This window comes from Limanda limanda, chromosome 21, assembly GCF_963576545.1.
Source record: "Limanda limanda chromosome 21, fLimLim1.1, whole genome shotgun sequence".
NCBI lineage: Eukaryota > Metazoa > Chordata > Actinopteri > Pleuronectiformes > Pleuronectidae > Limanda > Limanda limanda.
The window spans coordinates 2,822,469-2,844,011 of NC_083656.1; the positions used below are offsets into that span (position 1 = coordinate 2,822,469).

Genomic DNA, 21,543 nt, shown 5'->3' on the forward strand with positions numbered 1-21,543 from the left:
ACCATCTAAACTTTTCTATATTTAGATTTTGTGGGTCAGGAGGAGGAGCGGGTTGTCCACTAACCAGAAGGTCGGTGGTTCAATCCCCGGCTCTTCCAGTCTTCATGCCCAAGTGTGGAAGTGTCCTCGGGCAAAACCCTGAGCCCTGAATTACTCCTTACAGCTGATCTGTGTAACGCATATATACATTTACATATATAAATATAAAAGTGGTTTATGAATGGGTGAATATGAAATGTAGCAAAAGCACTTGAAGTTGGAGAAAAGCTCCATTACTCTTGTACTAACAGGGAGGAGGCGGTTTACGACCTAAACCTCACCCAGCGATTGAGATGTTCTAGTTTCGGGAGCTGTGATGTCATCCATCTTTATTCACAGTCACAAACAGCGAAGTGAATTCACTACCGCCACCTATTGACGTAGGAAGGGCATGACATGACAACCTGACATCTCACGAGAAGCAGGAATCAGTTTGGGTTTTGTGAATCGAGTTCAAATCACGTTTTATTTACACTTATTTAATTCGTCATAACAGCATCGCAGCGAGAGGGAACTTTACTTCCTGGACGTGTTTTTCGGGGACGGTTTTAAGCAGCGGATTTTTCCACGGTTACACTTGAATCTGTTGGAAGGTCCTGAGGGAACCGGGCTCCGGCGCTGAGGGACCTCAGACCCGTCTTCTCTTCTATCCATCCGTTGTAGTTGGTCACCCGGGTGTAGACGCCGGGTCGGAACTCCATGGCGCAGCCGTCGCCCCAGCTGATGACCCCGAACAGAAAGAGCCGGTGGTCGAGCTCGCACACCAGCGGCCCGCCCGAGTCTCCCTGTGGGACGGAGACGAGCAGCGTTAGAGGAAGATCAGCAGATCCGGACTCGAGTCCAGACATGTAGAAATACCTCGCAGGCGTCCTGGCTCCAGTCGGGTCGACCGGCACAAAACATGTTGTCGGTGATCATGTTTTCGTAATACTGTCGACACACGTCGTCGGTGAAGAGGTTCACCTGAGCCTCCCGGAGGAGCTGAGACCGGTACCACAGCCCTGCAGAGGAAGAGGCGTGAAGGACTCACACACTTGTTGTGGTTTGTACATTGAGTTTAATTTAAAGGAGGCAGAACTACTTATATTACTTAGGTGTTCTATCAAAGGCAAGTGTTTCCATACTGGGAACTTGTGGACACCACCATCAGATACCACGACTGTTTCTGGAGAACCTCCCTCACCTTGGCTCTCTTTCCCGTATCCAGCGATCTCACAGGTGACCCCGGGCTGGAGGTTCTGCAGAGGCGGCGGCAGACAGACGAGCTTCACCATGTTGCTCTCCACCGCACACTGACCACCTCGAGGCCTCAGCTTCACCAGCGCTGCAAGAGGCAGAGCTTTGGTTACACCATCATCAAATCTCTCGTTCCCAGTCTGCTCCCTGAACATCTGTATCTAGAACATCTCCAGCTGTTTTCAGACCTGCAACATGAACATGGTCCTGATATGTTCTGGAGGTTCTGAACACAAATGTCCCAGTCAGTTGCTTTGGAGATTGTCTGGACTTAGAAGTTATTAAAAACCAGAGTTTATCTCCAATATTCAGCAGGAAGCTTTTAAAATATGAAGAATTCTGAACAGAGTTTGTTGGATTCGCTCCAGCTTCAGGAAGCAGAGGATCATGGGTAATATGCAGCGTTCCGTTCAGTGAGTGGGACGACACAGTCAGAGCGTCACTCAACACTTTGATAAACCACTTCACTCGACCTTATTATCACGTGTGGCTGCAGGGGGCGCTGTTGAACGGTGAGAGTGACCTAGTGTTGCTTTAAGGTCAGTGTGAGGAACAAGGTTAGTGTCGGTTTGAGGTGGACGATGGATCGATGGATTCAGAATGAAGGAAGACCGACGAGGGTTTCTAAACCTTATGGACATAATGGTATCAGACAGAAGTTATTAAATGTATCTTGAAGAGTTCGTACCGATGTCGTGGTCGAAGCTGCCCTCACTGCTGTCGAAGGCTTCGTGGACGATGATCTTCTCGACTCTGAACGTCTGCTCGCTGGAGTCACTCTCGTTCAGGGCGTTCTTCCCCAGAGCGACGGAGAAGCGCCGCTCTTTGGTCTGGGAACTGAAACACAAGTTCACAACAATCGGTCCCGTCCTGCCTCATCTCTCTCAGCACCTGCTGTGGTTCCCAGTAGATGATGTCACTTCCTACCCGTCGGGGAAGCAGTGGGCGGCGGTGAGGAGCCAGCAGGCAGAGATCAGACTCCCACCGCAGCGGAAAACCTTCTCCTTGGATTTGCTGCGATAGAATATGGCAGCGACCCACGGGTGTGATTCCAATGTGGCAACTGTTCCGCCCACGATCTTGGTTTGCTTTGGTCTGGTGCGCCGGCCACATTCTGCAGCTGCAGGATTCAACAAAGCTCGTAAATGGGACACGGTGAGTTTAGCAAGAGGTGGAGTTACAAGCCTCAAACATCTGTTTCCACATCATTAGTGATTACACAACCCTGAAACCTATTTATTTTATTAATTTGCTAGTTACCTTTGATGTTTTGTGTTTAATTTGTTTACAGTATATTCATTTACAGTTAATAAAGTTGTTATTATTATGATGACTACTTCTCTTTATGTTCCTTCTACTTGTACAGTTTCTACGTGTGGTGTCGGACTCACCTGGCAGATCTGTGGATCCTGGTGAAGGTGAAGCTGGAACTACAAGATCAGACACGTTTTGTTAAACTCAACTCTCTGGATTATAATTACTTGGACTTTTATGTTTTCTTGGAGTAGAAAATATAAACCTACGTGACTCTGAGCTACAACGTGGAATATCACAATACTCCCGCTGCAGCTGATGGTTCTTCAGAACATGACACCACGGACGTCGTTTGAAGTAAAGATTTCTGTCGGACAAAATGAAAACCTATCAAACAGATTTTCATTGATTTCATCCTTTGCACTTTGTAGTAATTCTACTTACCTTATTTATACATTTGCATATCAAACTTCTATACAACCATAAGTCCCCATTATCTAATTAATTAAACACAAAACAAACCTGGATAATCAACAGAACCAATGAATTAATTACACACTCAGTTCAGAATTTACCTTTAAATGACTTTTAAGAAATGTTTTCCATCTAGTTTTTCTCTAAAATCAAAAAAACAAAACAATTACTAATATTCCTAGTGGTGCAACGTAAGATGCGTCTTCACCAGCGTGAATACTTTAAAGAAATAAATGCATGATTCCTAAATTAATCAAAATAGTAGGCGCAGTTAATGATGCAATAGACTTTTGCATTAGGGAGTCGACTGCAAGTAAATCAAAAAAAGTACTTTTACTTTCACTTGAGTATATTTATGCGTATTTATTTGTACTTTTACTGAATTAAAAGGTTAGAGTACTTCCTCCACAACTGAATATTTCTAACGAGAGCAGGATAGAAACATTTTGCTGTTATAAAATGAAATGTAGACTTTTTTTTGTTACGTAAGTTCTTTATAACTGTGGCCTTGTGGTACTTTATAGTTTTTTACCTCCAGGAACAGATGTTCAAACTGTTCAGTCTCACAGGAAGTGATTCATATCAAAGTATATCAAAGTGTACCTGCAGTAGTTGTGTCTCCCTGCTTTGACGTCGGATGCCATGAATCTCTCTCTGGTTTCTGAATCCCACTCCTCACATGTCCGTCCACTCTGGGACTGGGACACTCGTCCTCTGTAGTACAGTCCCACGCCGTCGTAGCACTGACGACCTTCGACTGAAGACACAAACAGGATTTTTATTATATTTAAAATGTAAAAAAAGATGAATGTGATTAGTTTCCCACCTGTTTCACAGCTTCTTCCCTCGAAACCATCAGCACACAAACAGAACATGTGTTCCCCACTCAGTGATGGGACCGAGGTTCCTCCGTTCAGACAAGTTCCACCTTAGGAACATCACAGACATGTCAAATAACTCAGGAACTCAACGATCGAGACCAGAGACTCGAGCAGAGTTTCTCACCTGAACTCTCAAATGAAGAGGAGTATGAAGACGAAGAGGAGGAGGAGGAGGAGGAAGAGGAAGAGGAAGAGGAGGAAGAGAGGGAAGAACTTCTCATCCACTCTCTTTCGTTCAACAAGGCCTGAAATCATATAAAAGTTAATCCAGTTTCTCTAAAAAATAAAGATAAAATCTCTCCCAGGGTAAAATAGAAATGTTCTTAACTGCTCCAGTTGTTGTCAGAGCTGCAAAGATCCAGATCAACGCGCCGAAGCTTTTCAACTCTGTCATGTTTCCTCCGAGCTGAAATCCAAAGTCTTCTCTGCATGAATGTGCATGAGACTCCTGAGGGTTTAATCTGTGTGTGTCTGAGGGCAGGGAGGAGGAGGAGGAGGAGGAGGAGGAGGAGGAGGAGGAGGAGGAAGAGGAAGAGGAAGAGGAAGAGGAGGAGGAGGAGGAGGAGGAAGAGGAGGAGGAGGAGGAGGAGGAAGAGGAGGTCTCTGGCATTTGATTTTGAAATAAACGTTTAGTGAGTGAGTCAGAGTTTTTGAACCACAGGAATTTAATATCCAATCAATTAATATTGTCTTGTTGTCCCCTGTCAGGTCAGCAGGTGGCAGTAGTTAGCTGTGACTTCACTGTGGAGTGATGAAGCAAAATAAAGATGGACGACAGGTCAGCTCCCAAAAGTGAAGCCAAATCATCTCGATCCCCCCCCTGGTGGCTGGCAGCAGTATAGGTCATTAACCACGCCCCCTCCATGTAAGCAGATGGGATAATCTCTCAAAATGTAAGACTGTAAAGATGTTTTCTGTCATCTCAGTTCGTTCTTATCACATTAAAGTTCAAGTGTTGGTGATCGGTTTGGTTTTAATTTGTTATTTGATGAAATACAAACGGGCGGAGACGTCCTGATTGACAGCTGACACTGACTCCTGATTGGTCGAGCACGTCCAGGACACAGAGCCATTATTATGTTCCTGTGGAATTACGTCAATCGGACAAGATGGCGGCGCTCGTATCCTGGATATACTAGAAATGTTTTTGTTGACGGAGCAGTGCAGTCACTGTGACGTCATGAGCCACGTCACTTTAACAGGTGAAAAAAACTACCATATATTGATTATGATGCAATGATTCAGTCTGACGATGAAGATGATGAAGAGGAAGTTTTTCTCTGTTTATTCCTGCAGCTGAATCTTCATACCACGTGTCAATGGAGGAAGTTTTTATTAATTGATGAATGAATGAAAACAAATATTAACATTAGATCCCGGAAGTCGCTTCAGGTCGGATCCTGCTCAGCGAGTGATGCGTTTGAGGCCATCGGGATTTTTCACACAGAGGAACCGAAGCAAGCAAAACAGTGCGGGGCTTTGATAGTAATGAATTTATTTTTGTGTTTTAGATTTGATTCGTTTATTTCAAAGGTTTGTAATATGTCATTGGTGATTTATTTAATGTGAATTTTAAGGAATATGTGTTTTGGGTTTGTGTGCAGCTTGCTGGATGTAGACTGACCTTTGTTAAAATTAATACAATAAACAGAAGAAGAAAAATAACTTCAAAAATACTACAACTAGTACAAATAGCATTAATAATAAGTATAATTGTCGCAAAGCTTGAAGTACATGAAGTACGAGGCTGTGAAAACAGTGGCAGCAGCTTCATGTGCTGTGTTTTCCGAGCAGCCAGTGAAGGCATCAGGACGCAGTGAGTGGAGGAGGAGGAGGAGGAAGATGATCCTCTTTACTGAGACGGATCCACACAGCAGCAGGTGGAAGCTGCAGGAGAAACATGGGAAACACGGACAGTAAACTTCTCTTCAGGAAGGCGGTGATTCAGCTCACGACTAAAACTCAGGTTCTTTTTATTCTCATCTTTATTCTTTATGATTCTTATTCTTTATGTGAGAGAAACGCAGCGCGGCGTCGGTTCAGAGCTTTGGAGAAGAACCTGGTTCCAGATGGTGAAATAAAGTGAAGCTGAGATCAGTGAGAGTCCAGAGAAAAACCTGGAAAACACGAGTTTATCACCAGAAACGATGAGTTTCACTCACCAGTCATTTAGTTCACTGCGTTTTTATGTTATTTTTAATGTTTTTACACTTTACCAATCTTTTAATTGTTCTGAATTGTAACTGTCGATTGTTTATTTATCGAAAATAACCTTAAATAGTTTGAACATAAAACAAATGGTTTAAAAACGTATTTAAAATCTATTTATTTATTTGTTTGTATTTACTGTTGAGCCTGGCAGGTGCACTTAAGGTGGAACTCAGTAGATGCTGAGGACTTGAATCTACCGGTTCTGTTTGTGTGTAACACCTGAAACAATTAGTCAGTTAATCAGTCATTGAGAGGAAGTCGTTATTTGAGTAATTGATTAATCTGTAGAATCATTTCTAAGCAGGAAATATTTATATATTTATTATATTTTCAAGGTGAAATAAAACTAAATGTTTCCTGAAGTGGTTCATGATGGATTTTAAGGTTTTGCTCTGGATCATAATAAAAAACATTCAACTAATGTTTTAAAAGATCATTTTTAACATTGATTGAATTGTGCTTTATATATAAATGGTTGAAGGAACCGGCCTCTCCTCTCTCACCCAGGACAGTTTGTGATGTTTACCAGAATCCATTCTTCCATCTTGTCAGTTCAGCGTTTTCCTTTTTCCTGAGCCACTGACCCGAGAAGAACATTTCCACCTTGTGTGTCGTTATTTTCTCTCCAAACAAAACTTTAACAAAGCTTTAACTTTAGCCCCAGTTTGCAGAATCCCTCTGCTTCATCCAGACTTTGTGATGAGTTGACAGTTGAGGCTCCAGCCTGCACCTTTCTGCCTCATCTTAAAGAGAGTTTGTACAGTGGAGATGTTTGTGGTATGATTTAATGATAGATGTGTATTTGTGTATCCTCTCCTGCAGCCCGTTGAAGCCACAGACGACGCCTTCTGGGATCAGTTCTGGGCCGACACCTCCACCACGGTGCAGGATGTCTTCGCTCTGGTGCCGGCGGCCGAGATCCGAGCCGTCAGAGAAGAGTCTCCGTCCAACCTGGCCACGCTCTGCTATAAGGTGAGCTGCACGTTCTCATCATCACTCTACAGGAGAGGTGTCTTCCTCAAGGTCCAATCCCCAGCAGCCACGTCCTCATGTCTCGTCTCCGGGTCCGTCCTGGACACAGTCTGACTCGGAGGAATGCTGCTGTTTGTTGTTCCCACACTTTGAGTGTTAAACTTTGTAAAGGTTAAAGGTCAACGGCAGCCTGCTCGGTTTCTGATGTCGAGGACGTCTCACCACCTCAGATAATAACCATTGAAGGTTTGGTGATGGTCAAGGTTTTTATTTAAAGGTCTGATCTTACTTTAAAACACTGAAGCATTTTGACTTGTGAACAGAAATATCAACATCAACGTGACTGAGTGAAGGAGAAGTCGTCCAGCAGCAGAAAGTGTTTAACAGGAAGAGGAAAGACAGAGATTTAGATGTGATAAGTTGATGATGTTGAGACACAGAATTCAACCTGGAACATGGATTGTTTTGCTCAGAGCTTTTAAAGAATGTTCCTCTGAACTTCTCCTGAGACTCATAAAGCTCAGAATTGCTTTGTCTCCAGGGTTTAACAAGGAAACAGTAAATACAACAACTTTTTTCCTTCAGCGTTCGCTCTTGTGACGACTTTGAAACTCTTCCTCACAGTCTCACACTGGTCTCTGTGTCCTCAGGCCGTGGAGAGGTTGGTCCAGGGCGCGGACTCGGGCTGCCCCTCTGAGAGCGAGCGTCACATCGTGCTGAACTGCTCCCGCCTGCTCACGCGCATCCTGCCGTACATCTTCGAGGATGCTGACTGGCGAGGCTTCTTCTGGTCCACGGTGCCCGGAGCAGGCAGAGCCGGGGTGAGACTCCCACAAGCACTGAGCTCATCAGATCACTTCCTGTTTGACCTCATGCAAACAGGAAATGAGCTCAAGATTCAAGATTTTTTATTGTCAAATGAACAGAGATAACATGAAGTGGTCACTCTCAATGAAATGCTTGGGTCACACACTCTCTTTAAGCCATGCTCAAGTATAAAATAGAATAAAAAAAAAAGAATAAAATAGAATAACAATGAAATAGAATATCAAAAATTTAAAGTAGAAAATAAAATATATACATCTAAATATATATCCTTACAGGTGATCCAGTGTAGATCCAGGAATGCTAAGTGCATTAGTAGCAGAAGTACATTTTTTTAATGATTTCACATTAAAAGTGGAGAAAGAGGATCGGATGCTGTCATCATAACAAAATAATATGTTGAGGAAGAAATGATATTTCCCATAATGTTTAACTACAAACCAGCCAGTGTGTACACAAGCTTTAGTTGTGAGAATATTTTGGTCGGTCGTCAAATTCAAATGTCTTTCCGAAGGTTAAGATTTGGTTTTAGGGTTTGAATTAGGATTAATTTGGTTATTTGGTTTAAAAAATAACATGCAGGACATTCAATGGAGGTCGTGATATTAACATTATAGGAACACTTTGTGCGATTTGAAGAGTCAGAGAAGATTTGATTCCTGGTTCCAGTTTCCTGCAGGAAGTTGTGTTGCAATAGTTTTGCTCTTCAGACACTTTGAATGTGTCGTCACCTTTAAGTTCCTCAGTGATGGTTCCTCACTGATGGTTCCTCACTGATGGTTCCTCACTGATGGTTCCTCACTGATGGTTCCTCACTGGTGGTTCCTCACTGGTGGTTCCTCAGTGATGGTTCCTCACTGATGGTTCCTCACTGATGGTTCCTCAGTGATGGTTCCTCACTGATGGTTCCTCACTGATGGTTCCTCACTGATGGTTCCTCACTGGTGGTTCCTCACTGATGGTTCCTCACTGATGGTTCCTCAGTGATGGTTCCTCTGTGATGGTTCCTCACTGATGGTTCCTCACTGGTGGTTCCTCACTGGTGGTTCCTCACTGATGGTTCCTCACTGATGGTTCCTCACTGATGGTTCCTCACTGATGGTTCCTCACTGATGGTTCTGTCTGATCTTCAGAGTGAAAGACAAACCTGTTGATGCTGTTCAGTTCACTGTCCACATCCCACCCCACCCCACCCCCCCACTCTGTCCTGAACGCTGCTGGTTACCGGGTCGACAGGGGACCACAGTCCAAACACTGCCCACATTGTGTCCCCCCCCCCCCTTGCCTGTGGCCAGTGGTTGAATTAAGGAGGGATTGAATGTCTCTAATTAAAGTGTGGGACTGAGCTGCAGCAGCAGGAACAACCTGATGGTTTGTTTGTAATCGTATGAGTTCAGTTTGTGGTTCTGCAGATAAACAATGTTGTAATTAATAAAACTATTTTTAACTTCAGCTCATTTTCCTTCAGATAATGAAAAGCTTGTATTTCCCCTCTAGTTGTTTTCAGTCCCGGTGGCTCTCGCTTCACGTTTCAAATGTGACTGCGTCATGTGACACCTCTGCACTTGTCTCTCTCTCTCCTCCAGCGTTTGGACGACGATGGCGAAGATGACGATGAAGCTCGGCCACTGGCTGAGTCGCTGCTGATGGCCATCGCCAACCTTCTCTTCTGCCCGGATTTCACTGTCCAGAGGCACAAGAAGAGCGCGGTGAGTCCACTGAGTCTTTACCTCGAGAGCAGCTCCAGTCACTGAGACGTCTGGTCTAATTGATCAGTGTGAGAACATCCAGATGTGCAGCTGCAGACACACTAGGGACGGGAATCGGCAGGGACCTCCCGATACGATACTATCGCAATACTTAGCTGGCGATACGATATGTATTGCGATTTCTGTGGGTATTGCGATTCGATATTACGATTTCCTGGGATTTCTTTTGGTTATTTTTTTTTTTTTTAAATACTGGACCATGGAAAAAAGTTGAATCATAGTACAAATACAACACAGTCAAATTCACTTAGAGCTTTACAAGTTTTATTTCAAATATTAACATTAACTTAATGACTGCCGGGCAGCCAATAGAGAAAATAAATAAAAATGTTCCCTATTATTGTATAGCCCCTGTCAACTGCACACAAACTGACAGATTAAGAAATGTATGCCACTTGGGCTTCTTTTAAACAATAAATAAAAGGTAAATTAAATAGAATGAATAAAAGTTTACTTAAAATATAAACTTTGAAATAAACAAAAAGTAGGCTATTGTTGTTTGCATGTAGGCGATGCAAAGCTAGTGCTTGGGTATGTTTAGATTGTTGTGCAAAAACAAGAGCTGGTCAACATGCTCTGGGGTGATGTTGCTCCCCCAATATATCCCCCCCGGTATAAACCAATAAATATGTTTTAAAAAATGTTTTCCCCCCATCCCTAAGACACACACCAGCCAACATTCAGGATCTAATGAAGGAGACTTGTGAAATCGATGCCTCAGGCTTCGTGTCTCTCCTAATAAAACAGAAAAGAATACAAGCGTCAACTTGTTTACTTAGTTTTGTCCCTGAAGCAACAACAGAGTCATTTCTTCGCTGCTCGTGTGAGCTGAGCCGAGGACGTGTGGTTCAGCCCCGAGCGTCGTTATCTCCTTTACACAAACTTCTCTCCGGCAGTAGCCGAGTTAATGATCGACTCTGCACCACACCGGGAGCCGGAGGAGTGGCCATGTTTGTTAACTGGGCTGAGAGGAACAGAGCAAACACCTGAGAGGGAGGTGAGAGGAACCGGCTGCTCGGCAACAACCTCAGACCACCGCTCACACACCCCCAACCTCCCTGAGGGGAAGTCAGACTCTGCAGAGCCTGGGTGTGTGTGTGTGGGGGGGATCAGAGGATGTTGACCAGCGTCTGTTCCCTGAGCAGTGATGGAATTAGATTATAAAACACTGAGACTCTCCTGAGCCTCAGATCAGTGTGAACTCTGCTCGTGGTTTGTCCTTCGCTGTCACTTCCCTGCTGAGGAACTCCAGCTGCACGGAGTCACTTCTGCTCGTGAGCTTATCAGAGCCGAGGTGTCGCTCGCTGATATCGTCGGCAGAGAACTCGTGTGGCGTCACATGGTGGAAGTGGGTGTGAACACTGACCTGCAGCTGCAGCTGTGAAATGGAATAACACATGCGTCTAAAACTGAAAAGCACCGGCAGCATGAACCACTTTATTTATTTATTTGGATGCAATTGTTCCCAGACAAGATTTTAATGTTTTCACCCCTGACCGTTTGTTTGTTTGATTGTTTTTAAGCAAGATTGTACAAAAATAACTGAACAGATTCCCACCAAACTTGGTTCAGAGAAGACATTTATATATCTTTCTTTGACATTTTGAGATGAGACCCATATTTCCCAGAGAATCCATCTTTGATCTTGGTAAAAAACAAAATCCGACATGTTTAGAGGACTGATCTCTGAGTGTCTCCACTGAGGGACACTTGTCTCTGCTGCAGGACCAAGTGGAGGACGTGCGCTCCATCGACAGCTGTGAGTACATCTGGGAGGCCGGCGTCGGCTTCGCTCAGGCTCCGCCTCTCAACTACGTCCACGACCTCAACAGGTGAGACGTCGGCAGCAGATCAGCTGCTCTGCTTCTCATGTCTGTTCCCTGTGTGTTGTTGCTTCATGTAAGCAGATTTATATTATGACGAATAATGAGAATAAACGATAGTTGTTTAGCATCTTTCATACAAGAAATGCAGCTCAGATTGCTTTACAATATAGATTAAATTCAAATTAAAAACACATTCCTACTGACTGCAGAGGGCGCTAGTGAGCACTGACTTTATCCCCCTCTAAACAATTTAAAAACCAGATGCAGAGAAACACTTTATTATTATTAGGGCTGGGCAAGTTAACTCGTTTTAATTCGAGTTAACTCAAGTGATGAGTTAACTCGATTGTTTATCCGCCAATTATTTTCTTTTTTCCTGTTCTGCAGCAGTCAGCAACAGACTTTCACAAAATAAAAGCCTGACTTTCACAATAAAACAATAAATAATCAAACCTGAGTTAATGCGAGATAAAATAATTAATCGAGTTAACTCATCACTTGAGTTAACTCAATTGAAACGAGATAACTTGCCCAGCCCTAATTATTATTATACTAAGTTTCTAGAGGATTGTTGCTTCTCCATGGGGTGAGTAACTTCTCTTTTCCTCCTGGTTGATCAGGACGGAGTTGCTGAAGCTGCTGCTCACCTGTTTCTCTGAGGCCATGTACCTTTCTCCGTCCACTGAGAGTAAAACCCTCAACCCCTGGGTCACCTTTTTCTGCTCCGTGGAAAACAGGTAACACACACACACACACACACACACACTCCAGTAACACACTCATGCATCAGCCCCTGCTGTGTAATTAGCTCCACTGAACACATGGAAACCTGTGGGAGGCAACCATGCGTGCCCGCCAGCGCTCACTGACTCCGCCCATCCTTCACACAGACACGCCCTCCCTCTCTTCACCTCCCTGCTTAACGTGGTGTGTGCCTACGACCCCGTGGGCTACGGCATCCCGTACAACCACCTGCTGTTCTCCGACTACCGGGAGCAGCTGGTGGAGCAGGCGGTGCAGATCCTGATCGTCACCCTGGAGCACGAGGCCGGGTCGTCCACAGGCTCCGCCCTGCTGGCCCTGGACGCCACCGCAGCCGCCACAGCCGAGGAGGAGCAGGAGGTTCGAGGAGGAGGAGGAGGAATGAATCCACGAGTTCATATAAATGATTGTTGATCAAAACAGAAACTGATTCCGATTGTTTTTCAGCCGACGGGACCTGATAACCTCTTTGTGAACTATCTGTCCAGGATCCACAGAGAAGAGGTAGAGTCACGACTAACCACTGATCACTGAGCGGTGCCGCCGGATGTTTTAACTCTGTGTGTTCACCAGGACCTGGGCTTCATCCTGAAGGGTCTGGCCCGACTGCTCAGTAATCCTCTGGTCCAGACCTACCTGCCTCGGTCCGCCAAGAAGATCCAGTTCCACCAGGAGCTGCTGATCCTCTTCTGGAAGTTCTGCGACTTCAACAAGGTGCGAGGAGCTCAGACCTTCTGCAAATGTTGAAGCAAGGAAATAATGTTGCTTCTATTTTTATGCATTGAGAGGAAGTCGTCCATCTTTATTTACAGAGACAGGTTCAGATATAGATAGATAGATAGATAGATAGATAGATAGATAGATAGATAGATAGATAGATAGATAGATAGATAGATAGATAGATAGATAGATAGATAGAGAGATGGATATAGAGATAGATAGATAGATAGATAGATAGATAGATAGATAGATAGATAGATAGATAGATAGATAGATAGATAGATAGATAGATAGATTACTTTATTCATCCCCGAAGGGAAATTAAGTCGTCATAGCAGCCAGTATATTTGAATACAATACAATACAATACAATAGAATAAAATAAAAAATATTGAGGTAGAAAGAATAAAAACAGAAACACAAGATAAATAGGTAGATAAGGTGCAGTGGCAAGATGATGGTAATAGTACTGACGATATGATGGTAATGTTATTGTTAGACAGTATATAAAAATAGTACAGTATATATAGTATATAATATAACATAATATATATTTATATATGATAGTAATTATACCAATATAATAGCAGTATATAGTAATAATAATGGCAGCAACAGTATATATAATAATAATAGTAATATAATAATAATAATTATAACATGTACACATGCATAAATATGTGTATATAGACTTATATATACAAAGAATATACAGAGAGTATGATATAATATAAGATATATAGTAGAGGTATAAATATAAGTATTTGAATATACAATAGATAATATAATAATATACTATGAGTGTAAGAATATGTAGACAGAGTGTGCAAAAGACAGTATTATTGTATAAAATGATATATAATATAAAGATATTCATGGTTTCTAGACGATTTTCCCAGTGAATTTGGTTCATGTAGTTTTGAGACTCAAAGATCTTTTCTCTGACTGAATCTGTTTTTATTGAAGTGAATATAAATGAAGCTGACTGTGTCTTTTGTTGTTTTAGAAATTCCTGTTCTTCGTGCTGAAGAGCAGTGATGTGCTGGACATGCTGGTTCCCATCCTGTTCTACCTGAACGATGCCAGAGCAGATCAGTGTGAGTTGTCTCCTCCTGAGAGAGAGAAGGATTAAATATAAGTTTGTTCATTAACGCGACTGTAAACCTGGATCTTTATTGTAAACCTCATGCTTTCTGTGTGTGTGTGTGTGTCTGTGTCTGTGTCTGTGTGTGTGTGCAGCTCGTGTCGGCCTCATGCACATCGGTGTGTTCATCCTCCTGCTGCTGAGTGGAGAGAGGAACTTTGGAGTTCGCCTGAACAAACCGTACACACTTCCTGTTCCTATGGACATTCCTGTCTTCTCAGGAAACCACGCCGACCTGGTCATTGTGGTTAGTTAGTTAAACAAAGATCTCAACTACTATTCAATTAGAAAGGAAGGACAGAAAACAAAGAGGTTATATACCGGTCATGAAATGATTTGTTCCATATTTTCCATCTTCAATATGTTTATTCTCTTCACTTTCAGGTCTTTCACAAAATCGTGACCAGTGGTCACCAGCGCCTGCAGCCTCTCTTCGACTGTCTGCTCACCATCATAGTGAACAGTGAGTATCACATGTGCAATAGCCCCCCCTGGTGGATAAACAGTAGAACTGCCAAGTGTTTGAAAAAACCCTGCTCTGTCTCCACAATGTTTTTCAGACTCAGAACAACTCTGAGCTCTGAATGAAAATAATGAGAACAGAAAGATTATAGAGATATTTTATTTGTTACTGTTGCACCATAGAGGAAATCAATAATAAAACATATACAGTATGAAATATTAATGATAATAAATCCACTGTTTAATGGAGGAATGTACGAATGCACCAACCAACCTCCACCTCCACAGTTTCTCCGTATCTGAAGAGCCTATCCATGGTGGCGGCCAACAAGCTGCTCCACCTCCTGGAGGCCTTCTCCACACCCTGGTTCCTCTTCTCCTCCATCCAGAACCACCACCTGGTCTTCTTCCTGCTGGAGGTCTTCAACAACATCATCCAGTATCAGTTTGATGGTGAGAACATAGATTCGACCTCAGCCATACGACCCGTTGCAGCCACGTGATGATGCCTGACCTAATGACCCCTCTCTCTCAGGTAACTGTAACCTGGTGTACGCCATCATCCGCAAGAGGAACGTCTTCCACCATCTGGCCAACCTGCCGTCAGACGAGGCGTCCATTCAGAAGGCCCTGCAGAAGAAGAAGAGGTCGCCCCGGGTCTCCAGGGCCAACTCGGCAGAGGGCGAGTCCATGGAGGGCTCCACACCGGCTGTACCTGCGGAGCCCGGGTCGTTCAAAATCAGCCTAGAGGCCACTCCGGGTATGACGCTTGACGCTAGAAGAACTCTTAACTGACTCTATATCATAAAAACGGGAAAATCCTCAAAGTCACAAACAGCAGCAAATAGAGGAAAAAGACATTTCAAAGCTTTTTGAATTGAAAACCGATTCTCTTGTGTCCTGCAGGAATCGATAAGATAACGGAGAAGTCTCTGGTGACAGAGAACGGCTCCGTGGTCGCTCTCCCACATCCGGACCCCCCGCAGGTGGCTGCAGATAACGGAGCCCCAGCCGGAGCCAGCGATACCGAGTCCAACTCGGAGCGAGACCACGAGGTGAACGAGGAACTCACATCGCTGTGTCTGGTTTTGTCTCTTTATGAATTCCTGCCGTTGCACTGACTCCTCTCTTGGTTTTCCTCAGATCCTCACAGAGTCCGAATCCACGAGGAGTCGCCTGTCGTCAGAGACCGGCGTCGCTAATCCAGACTGGGTTCGTAGAAGTTTTATCCGATCACGACGTTACTCTGTCGGGGAATCGTGCCCTCTGATTGGTTGTGGTCCTCAGGTGCTGTCGTGGAAGGCGAAACTTCCTCTGCAGACCATCATGCGGCTGCTGCAGGTGCTGGTTCCTCAGGTGGAGAAGATTTGCATCGACAAGTAAGAAGCTGTACAACTTTCAAAATCAAATACATTAAACTGCTGCGGCTGCTCCGGGAATAGAACCAGAATAATGTGTGTTTCTGATGGTGATGAGACGAGTGACACCTTCACCTTCGCACACAGAGATTCGATCAGCAGCTTTAATGTGTCTCATCATTTTGTCTTCTCACAGGGGTTTGACCGACGAGTCAGAGATCCTGAAGTTCCTCCAGCACGGGACGCTGGTCGGCCTCCTGCCCATCCCTCATCCCATCCTCATCAGGAAGTACCAGGCCAACGCCGGCACGGCCATGTGGTTCCGCACGTACACCTGGGGAGTCATTTACCTACGGTAGGAAAACGCAACAAGAGCCTGAACGTGTTTTTTTATCTGTAGATTTGTTTCTGGGAAATCACATGTGTTGAAAAAGCTTTTTCACAGTGTTTTGTTTTTCCCCTCTGACTCTGTTGCTATAGCAACTTGGATCCTCCCATCTGGTACGACACGGACATCCGGCTGTTTGATATCCAGAGGATTTAGCGGAGAACTTTATGGATGTTTTTAAAGACAACGAGCACTAACAATCTTCATCTTTGAAAGAAGGAATCGTACGAACGAGTCTGTATCGTGAGCAGATCCAGAAGAAACGTCACATGAGTGATTTATTGAGAATTCAATTCTTCATTTTGCCAAATAGATAAATTCTGTGTCCGGAGGTGCAATGAGAAGTTGTTGCACGAAGATTTGTGTTTTTGTACAGAACTGTTTTCTGTTCAATATCCTTATGTGTGTATAAATGAGGCTGAAGGAAACTGAAGGACTGAAACTTTTCTCTCTGAGCTGAGAGGAAACAAAACATCCAAGGAAACAGAAGATGTGTTTTTCTCTTACTGGAACAGTAAGAAACCCACTTTGACATTTGAATGTGACGTGTTTTATTCTGTCAGAATAAAAAAACACATCTGTTTAATCTCACAGGAAATTATTTAATTAACACGTATGTTATAATTTAGCAGATTGTTGAACTTGTCTGCAGAGATGCAATGTTTGTAATGTACAATTTAACATTTACTTAACATTTCAGAGGACGATATTGTGCATTTATCCAACAGCTGATTTTACTTTACAGAGAAGATATTATAATATGGCCCATTATCATATTTAACTTTTGAAACATTTAAATATATATATATATTTCGGCCCAAAGCAGAAAAACAATTGAACATTTCACCAAATACTTAACAAAGTTTTGACATTTTCAACTTTTCTTTGACTCTTGATGTTTTGTTGACTGTTGAGATGCAGGACTTTGTAACCGAGGATTTGTTCCTTGTTGTGTTGATGCTTTTACTGAAGTAAAACATCTAAAACTTTCCAAGAGCCTCAGAGAAACCTCATCTTCTTTTCATCTGTTTGTGTGTTTGTTCTTATTGTACAAAAACGACTGGATGTGTTAACTGAAACTTGGTGGAGGGATGTGGATTCAGGAAGGAGCTCATTAAATGTTGCACATCTGCATCAGGAGGCTAATCTCATGCAGTCCCTCTGTTTTTCCTTTTTGTGGTTTTCTTCCAAATGTTTGCAGCAGCACCATCCTGTAGAAACTTCTCTCTCTATCGAGCTGGATCTGTGGGCGTCGTGCATGTGGGCGTGGCCATATTGAAACAGGAAATGGACACAAACCTGCTCCAAGGATCTTAAACCCTAAAGAACAACAACCTCATCAGCAGTAGATGTCCACATACTTCTGTCCATGTTAACTGAATCTTTCATTGATGTGCGTCCTGTTTGCTCTGCGTGCACGGTCACGTGTTGCTGGTCACGCGGTGATGAGCAGCTCCATCAGAGCGCCCACCGAGTGCATCCTGTAGAAGACGCTGAGCGGCTGGCCCAGGTTCACCAGAACGAACCAGGCGCTGAAGCCGAAGAACTGTTTCCCCAGGCCGTTCTCAAACTGAGGGTGGGCTCCGAAGGCCGGGATGACCCACAGCTGGAGGAGGAGGGAACATGTGGTCAGCTACACACACGACTAAGGAACACGTGTTTGTTTAATATCAAACATACGTGACGTTACCATGATGTTGGAGAGGACGAGGAAAGCACAGATTTCCTGTATCGCTCTCTTGTGCCAGGTCTTTTTCCCATCATGCACGTGGACAGCCGGTGACGTGTTTCCCTCCAGCAGTGAGATATCCGTCTTCTTCTCTTCTTCTATCTCTGTCCTCACCTTTCTCTTTGGCTGTGGGAGAGTTCAACATTATTATTCAACACCATTTCAACAAAACCTTTTTCATCTCATTTTACCAAACGTTCAGCAGAAACCAGGTACCTTAAATATGCTGCTCCTGTGCTTCTCCTTCTTCTTGGCGAGCAGGTTCGGGTGCCGGTGGAGGCCTTCGATGATGAAGATGTTCTGGAGGACGAGCTCCAGGAGGCTGAGGAGGGAGTAGGACAGGTCCAGGTCCCCCAGGGGCCCGCTGCTCCCCAGAGCCAGGGCCGCCACCAGGGAGAAGTAGGAGAGGGCGAGCTGGCCCAGAGCCGCGGCCACCAGGAGCATCACGTCCAGGCTCCGGGTCGGGTTGAGTCCGGCCTCCTGGGCCCTCCTCTCCAGCCGGTGCACCAGCGTCCCGGCCAGCGAGCAGAGGGACATGACGGGCATGACGGCCAAGTGGAAGCCGTAGAAGACGAGGAAGGCGGTGAGGCGAAGCTGCGGCTGGGTGACCCACACCTGGTAGAGGACGAACACCGTCACTCCCACCACGAGCACCAGGCCGCCGAACACCAGGCCGTAGATGACCCCGCCCTGGTACACCACGTTCAGGGTCAGCTTCTCGGAGACGTGGTGCCCCGGACTCGTCCTGCGGCCCACGTTCTTCCACATCACGTAGATCATGCAGCCGGCCATCAGGTAGAACTCCATGTTGAAGGGATACAGGATCTCGAAGCCTTTCCTGAAGATGAGGCAGGCGGCGCTCGCACTGCAGCGACACAACGTCAAGTTACCTGCAGGCAGAAACACTCTTCAATGACCAGTTCAAACCAGAGATGGAACATTATACAAATATTCACCATATTGTACAAAGATGCTTCTCTCACTAAGGAGCTAATGTCACCACCAGGGGGCATCACAGAAGTCCTGAATTATGTTTCCTCAGATTCAGAAAGTTGCTAAAAACGAATTTAGCTTTATTCTCATTCCACATTGAAAACATGATCAATCATAGGATGGATGGATTTATAGATATAATGATAGTTTGATTTATAGATATACGGATGGATGAATGAGTGGATGGATGGATCTATAGATCTATAGATGGATGGATGTAATGCTAGTGTAGTAATGGATTCACTTTTACAACCAATAAGATTATTTAGATGAATCAGTCATTGGTCGTCTTTCGTTGACCGGGATGTGATCAGTGTCTTGATTCAGCCGTTCAGTATCTACAGGACTTTCAGTGAGTTTCTGTTGAGACCTGCTGAGTCCGAGTCGTCGGCCTCGGATGAGTTTGTGTTGCTGAACTTGAACCCTTCGCTCTTTTCTAACTCGATCTCCTCGTGGATCGTGTCCTCGGTGACGGCGTTGAGCCACAGCAGCAGGTCAGCTGACAGAATCACCATCAGTCCAGACCTGCGTCCAGCACAACATGCAAATATACACAAACACCACTTTAAATCAGGGACGACAACTAAAATAACAAGAAGCATGAAGCCAGAAATAACAACCAACACATATATGAAAATTCTAAAAATGTCTAAACATAGAAAGAGTGGTGCACCTGGTGATTATCTTGTGTTTGTGGACACAATCCTTGGAGTGAGCCCACAGTAAATACGTCTGTACAAGAAAAACAAGTTTGAGTCTCAAAGACAAAACAGAAAGAAAACTGAAGATCATTTCAAAATGTTTTTTTTAATAATTCAAATCTTGAAATGCTGCATAAGAAAAGAGACGTGCAAACTATGAAAATATAACATATTATTGTGGAGGTCCTTTTTTCATTCTGTACTCTAAAGTTATAAATGAATATAATGGTACGATTCAAAGGGAATTTCCCCTCATGTCCAACTTGCACCTTAGGTATTGAATGTTATATTCGTAAACAAATAGGTTATAACGGTACATTCATTAATTTGCAAAGTTTTGAATATGTGCATTACAAAACTGAAAATTCAACAAAAGTCTTTGGTTCAGACAGAAAAGATCTAATCAAAGTTTTAAATATATGAAAAAGTCAGATTTGTGTAAAAAGGTCAAACATTCATGTCTCTTCTTTGAGAAAAAGATGAATTCACTGAACTGGTTCGACCAGTTACAGAAGTCAATATTAGAATATTGATGCATGACTGACTTTTTTGAATCTCACCTGCACAATCATGCAACTCAGAAGTCTTGTGGGTTTTTCTGCAACTTAACATTTCCCTTCCTGTTCTCTTTGTGATTTGCTCAGTGACTACAGCCGAGCAGTGAATGTGTTTTACCTGCAGCAGCAGGAAAGGAGCCTCCATGAACGCAGACAGCACTTTAACAGGCGGCTGACAAGTCCTCAAGCTGATCAGGTACCCGAACCTGCAGATGAACAGCACCACACTGAAGGCAGCGAACAGAACCAGGACCACTGCAGAGGAGAGAGAAGGTCGATTCCATCAAGACGTCCAGATCACATCCTGTATTTCAGTGGTGGGAAGTAACGAGGTAGAAATACTTTGTCTCTGTACTTAAGAAGATTTTTCACATATCTGTACTTTACTTGAGTATTTCTTTTCCTGATGACTTTTTACTTTTACTCTTTACATTTGAACAAAAATATGTGTACTTTCCACTTCTTACATTCTCAAACTGGCTCGTTACTTGAGCAGCGGAGGTTGGTTCTCTCTCTCTCTCTCTCTCTCTCTCTCTCTCTCTCTCTCTCTCTCTCTCTCTCTCTCTCTCTCTCTCTCTCTCTCTCTCTCTCTCTCTCATCTAGGGTTATCATTTTTTACATTATATACATTATATTCATATTGTTGTTAAAATGTTTCAGTCAGTTGAGATAAATCTTGAGGAGAAACATTTTGGGTTGTTTTGATACTTAAGTACATTTAATATGAGCTACTTTAAGACTTTTACTCAAGTCATTTTCTGACGGGTGACTTCTACTTTTACCAAGTCACTTTCAGGTGAGATATCTGTACTTTTACTCAAGTATGGCTTCCAAGTACTTTATACACCACTGCTGTATTAAAACATCCTGATAACACTTAGGGGGCTTACAGATAACTGTGGTTCCCCCGGCATGGTGGTCTTTATGTGGGCTGATGCCGGGTTGCTTCCGGGCCCACAGCAGGTACCACAGGATCCAGATCAAACCGGCCCCCATCAGCAGCAGCAGGAACACCTGGGGCTCCTGATTCTTCAGGCCCTGGGGGTTAAAGGCCTGTCCTGCCACCAGGGCCCCCCCCAGCAGGACCACGTTCATCCCCAGCAGGCCAGAGATCAGACGCCTCCCGCTGGGAACCCACACCACAACCGGATCCAGCTCCTGGGTCTCTGGCTCGGCCCCGGTGGGATCTCCAGGGGTCACACAAGAGGAATCCATCTCTGTGGCTCCGGGATCAGGATTCAT

The 21,543-nt window shown here is 44.1% G+C and overlaps 3 protein-coding genes across 4 annotated transcripts; 1 reads left to right on the plus strand and 2 right to left on the minus strand.

Moving 5' to 3' along the window:
• Positions 1-587: 587 nt before the first annotated feature.
• On the minus strand, positions 588-4,105 carry plaub (plasminogen activator, urokinase b). Its single transcript, XM_061095356.1, has 10 exons — positions 4,009-4,105; positions 3,830-3,931; positions 3,607-3,760; positions 2,799-2,896; positions 2,667-2,705; positions 2,203-2,413; positions 1,964-2,112; positions 1,223-1,363; positions 898-1,040; positions 588-824 (listed from the first exon to the last, which is right to left on the minus strand). The coding sequence occupies exons 1-10, from the start codon at positions 4,103-4,105 to the stop codon at positions 588-590; spliced, it is 1,371 nt and encodes a 456-aa protein (XP_060951339.1).
• Positions 4,106-5,784: 1,679 nt separating this feature from the next.
• On the plus strand, positions 5,785-16,477 carry hid1b (HID1 domain containing b). Of its 2 annotated transcripts, none has more exons than XM_061095447.1 (19): positions 5,785-5,850; positions 6,918-7,067; positions 7,718-7,888; positions 9,479-9,601; positions 11,387-11,493; positions 12,108-12,224; positions 12,378-12,609; positions 12,697-12,753; positions 12,823-12,963; positions 13,976-14,066; positions 14,209-14,360; positions 14,498-14,576; positions 14,864-15,028; positions 15,111-15,335; positions 15,482-15,630; positions 15,719-15,787; positions 15,863-15,954; positions 16,130-16,288; positions 16,414-16,477. In XM_061095447.1, exons 1-19 carry the CDS (start codon positions 5,785-5,787, stop codon positions 16,475-16,477), a joined length of 2,409 nt encoding a protein of 802 aa, XP_060951430.1. The 2 variants fall into 2 exon arrangements, with proteins under 2 accessions (XP_060951430.1, XP_060951431.1); XM_061095448.1 differs by having other exon boundaries at positions 15,731-15,787.
• Positions 16,478-17,756: 1,279 nt separating this feature from the next.
• Positions 17,757-21,543, minus strand: LOC133028373 (proton channel OTOP3-like). The gene is made up of 7 exons (XM_061095569.1): positions 21,192-21,543; positions 20,420-20,556; positions 19,717-19,775; positions 19,414-19,568; positions 18,267-18,940; positions 18,012-18,176; positions 17,757-17,927 (listed from the first exon to the last, which is right to left on the minus strand). Exons 1-7 carry the CDS (start codon positions 21,541-21,543, stop codon positions 17,757-17,759), a joined length of 1,713 nt encoding a protein of 570 aa, XP_060951552.1.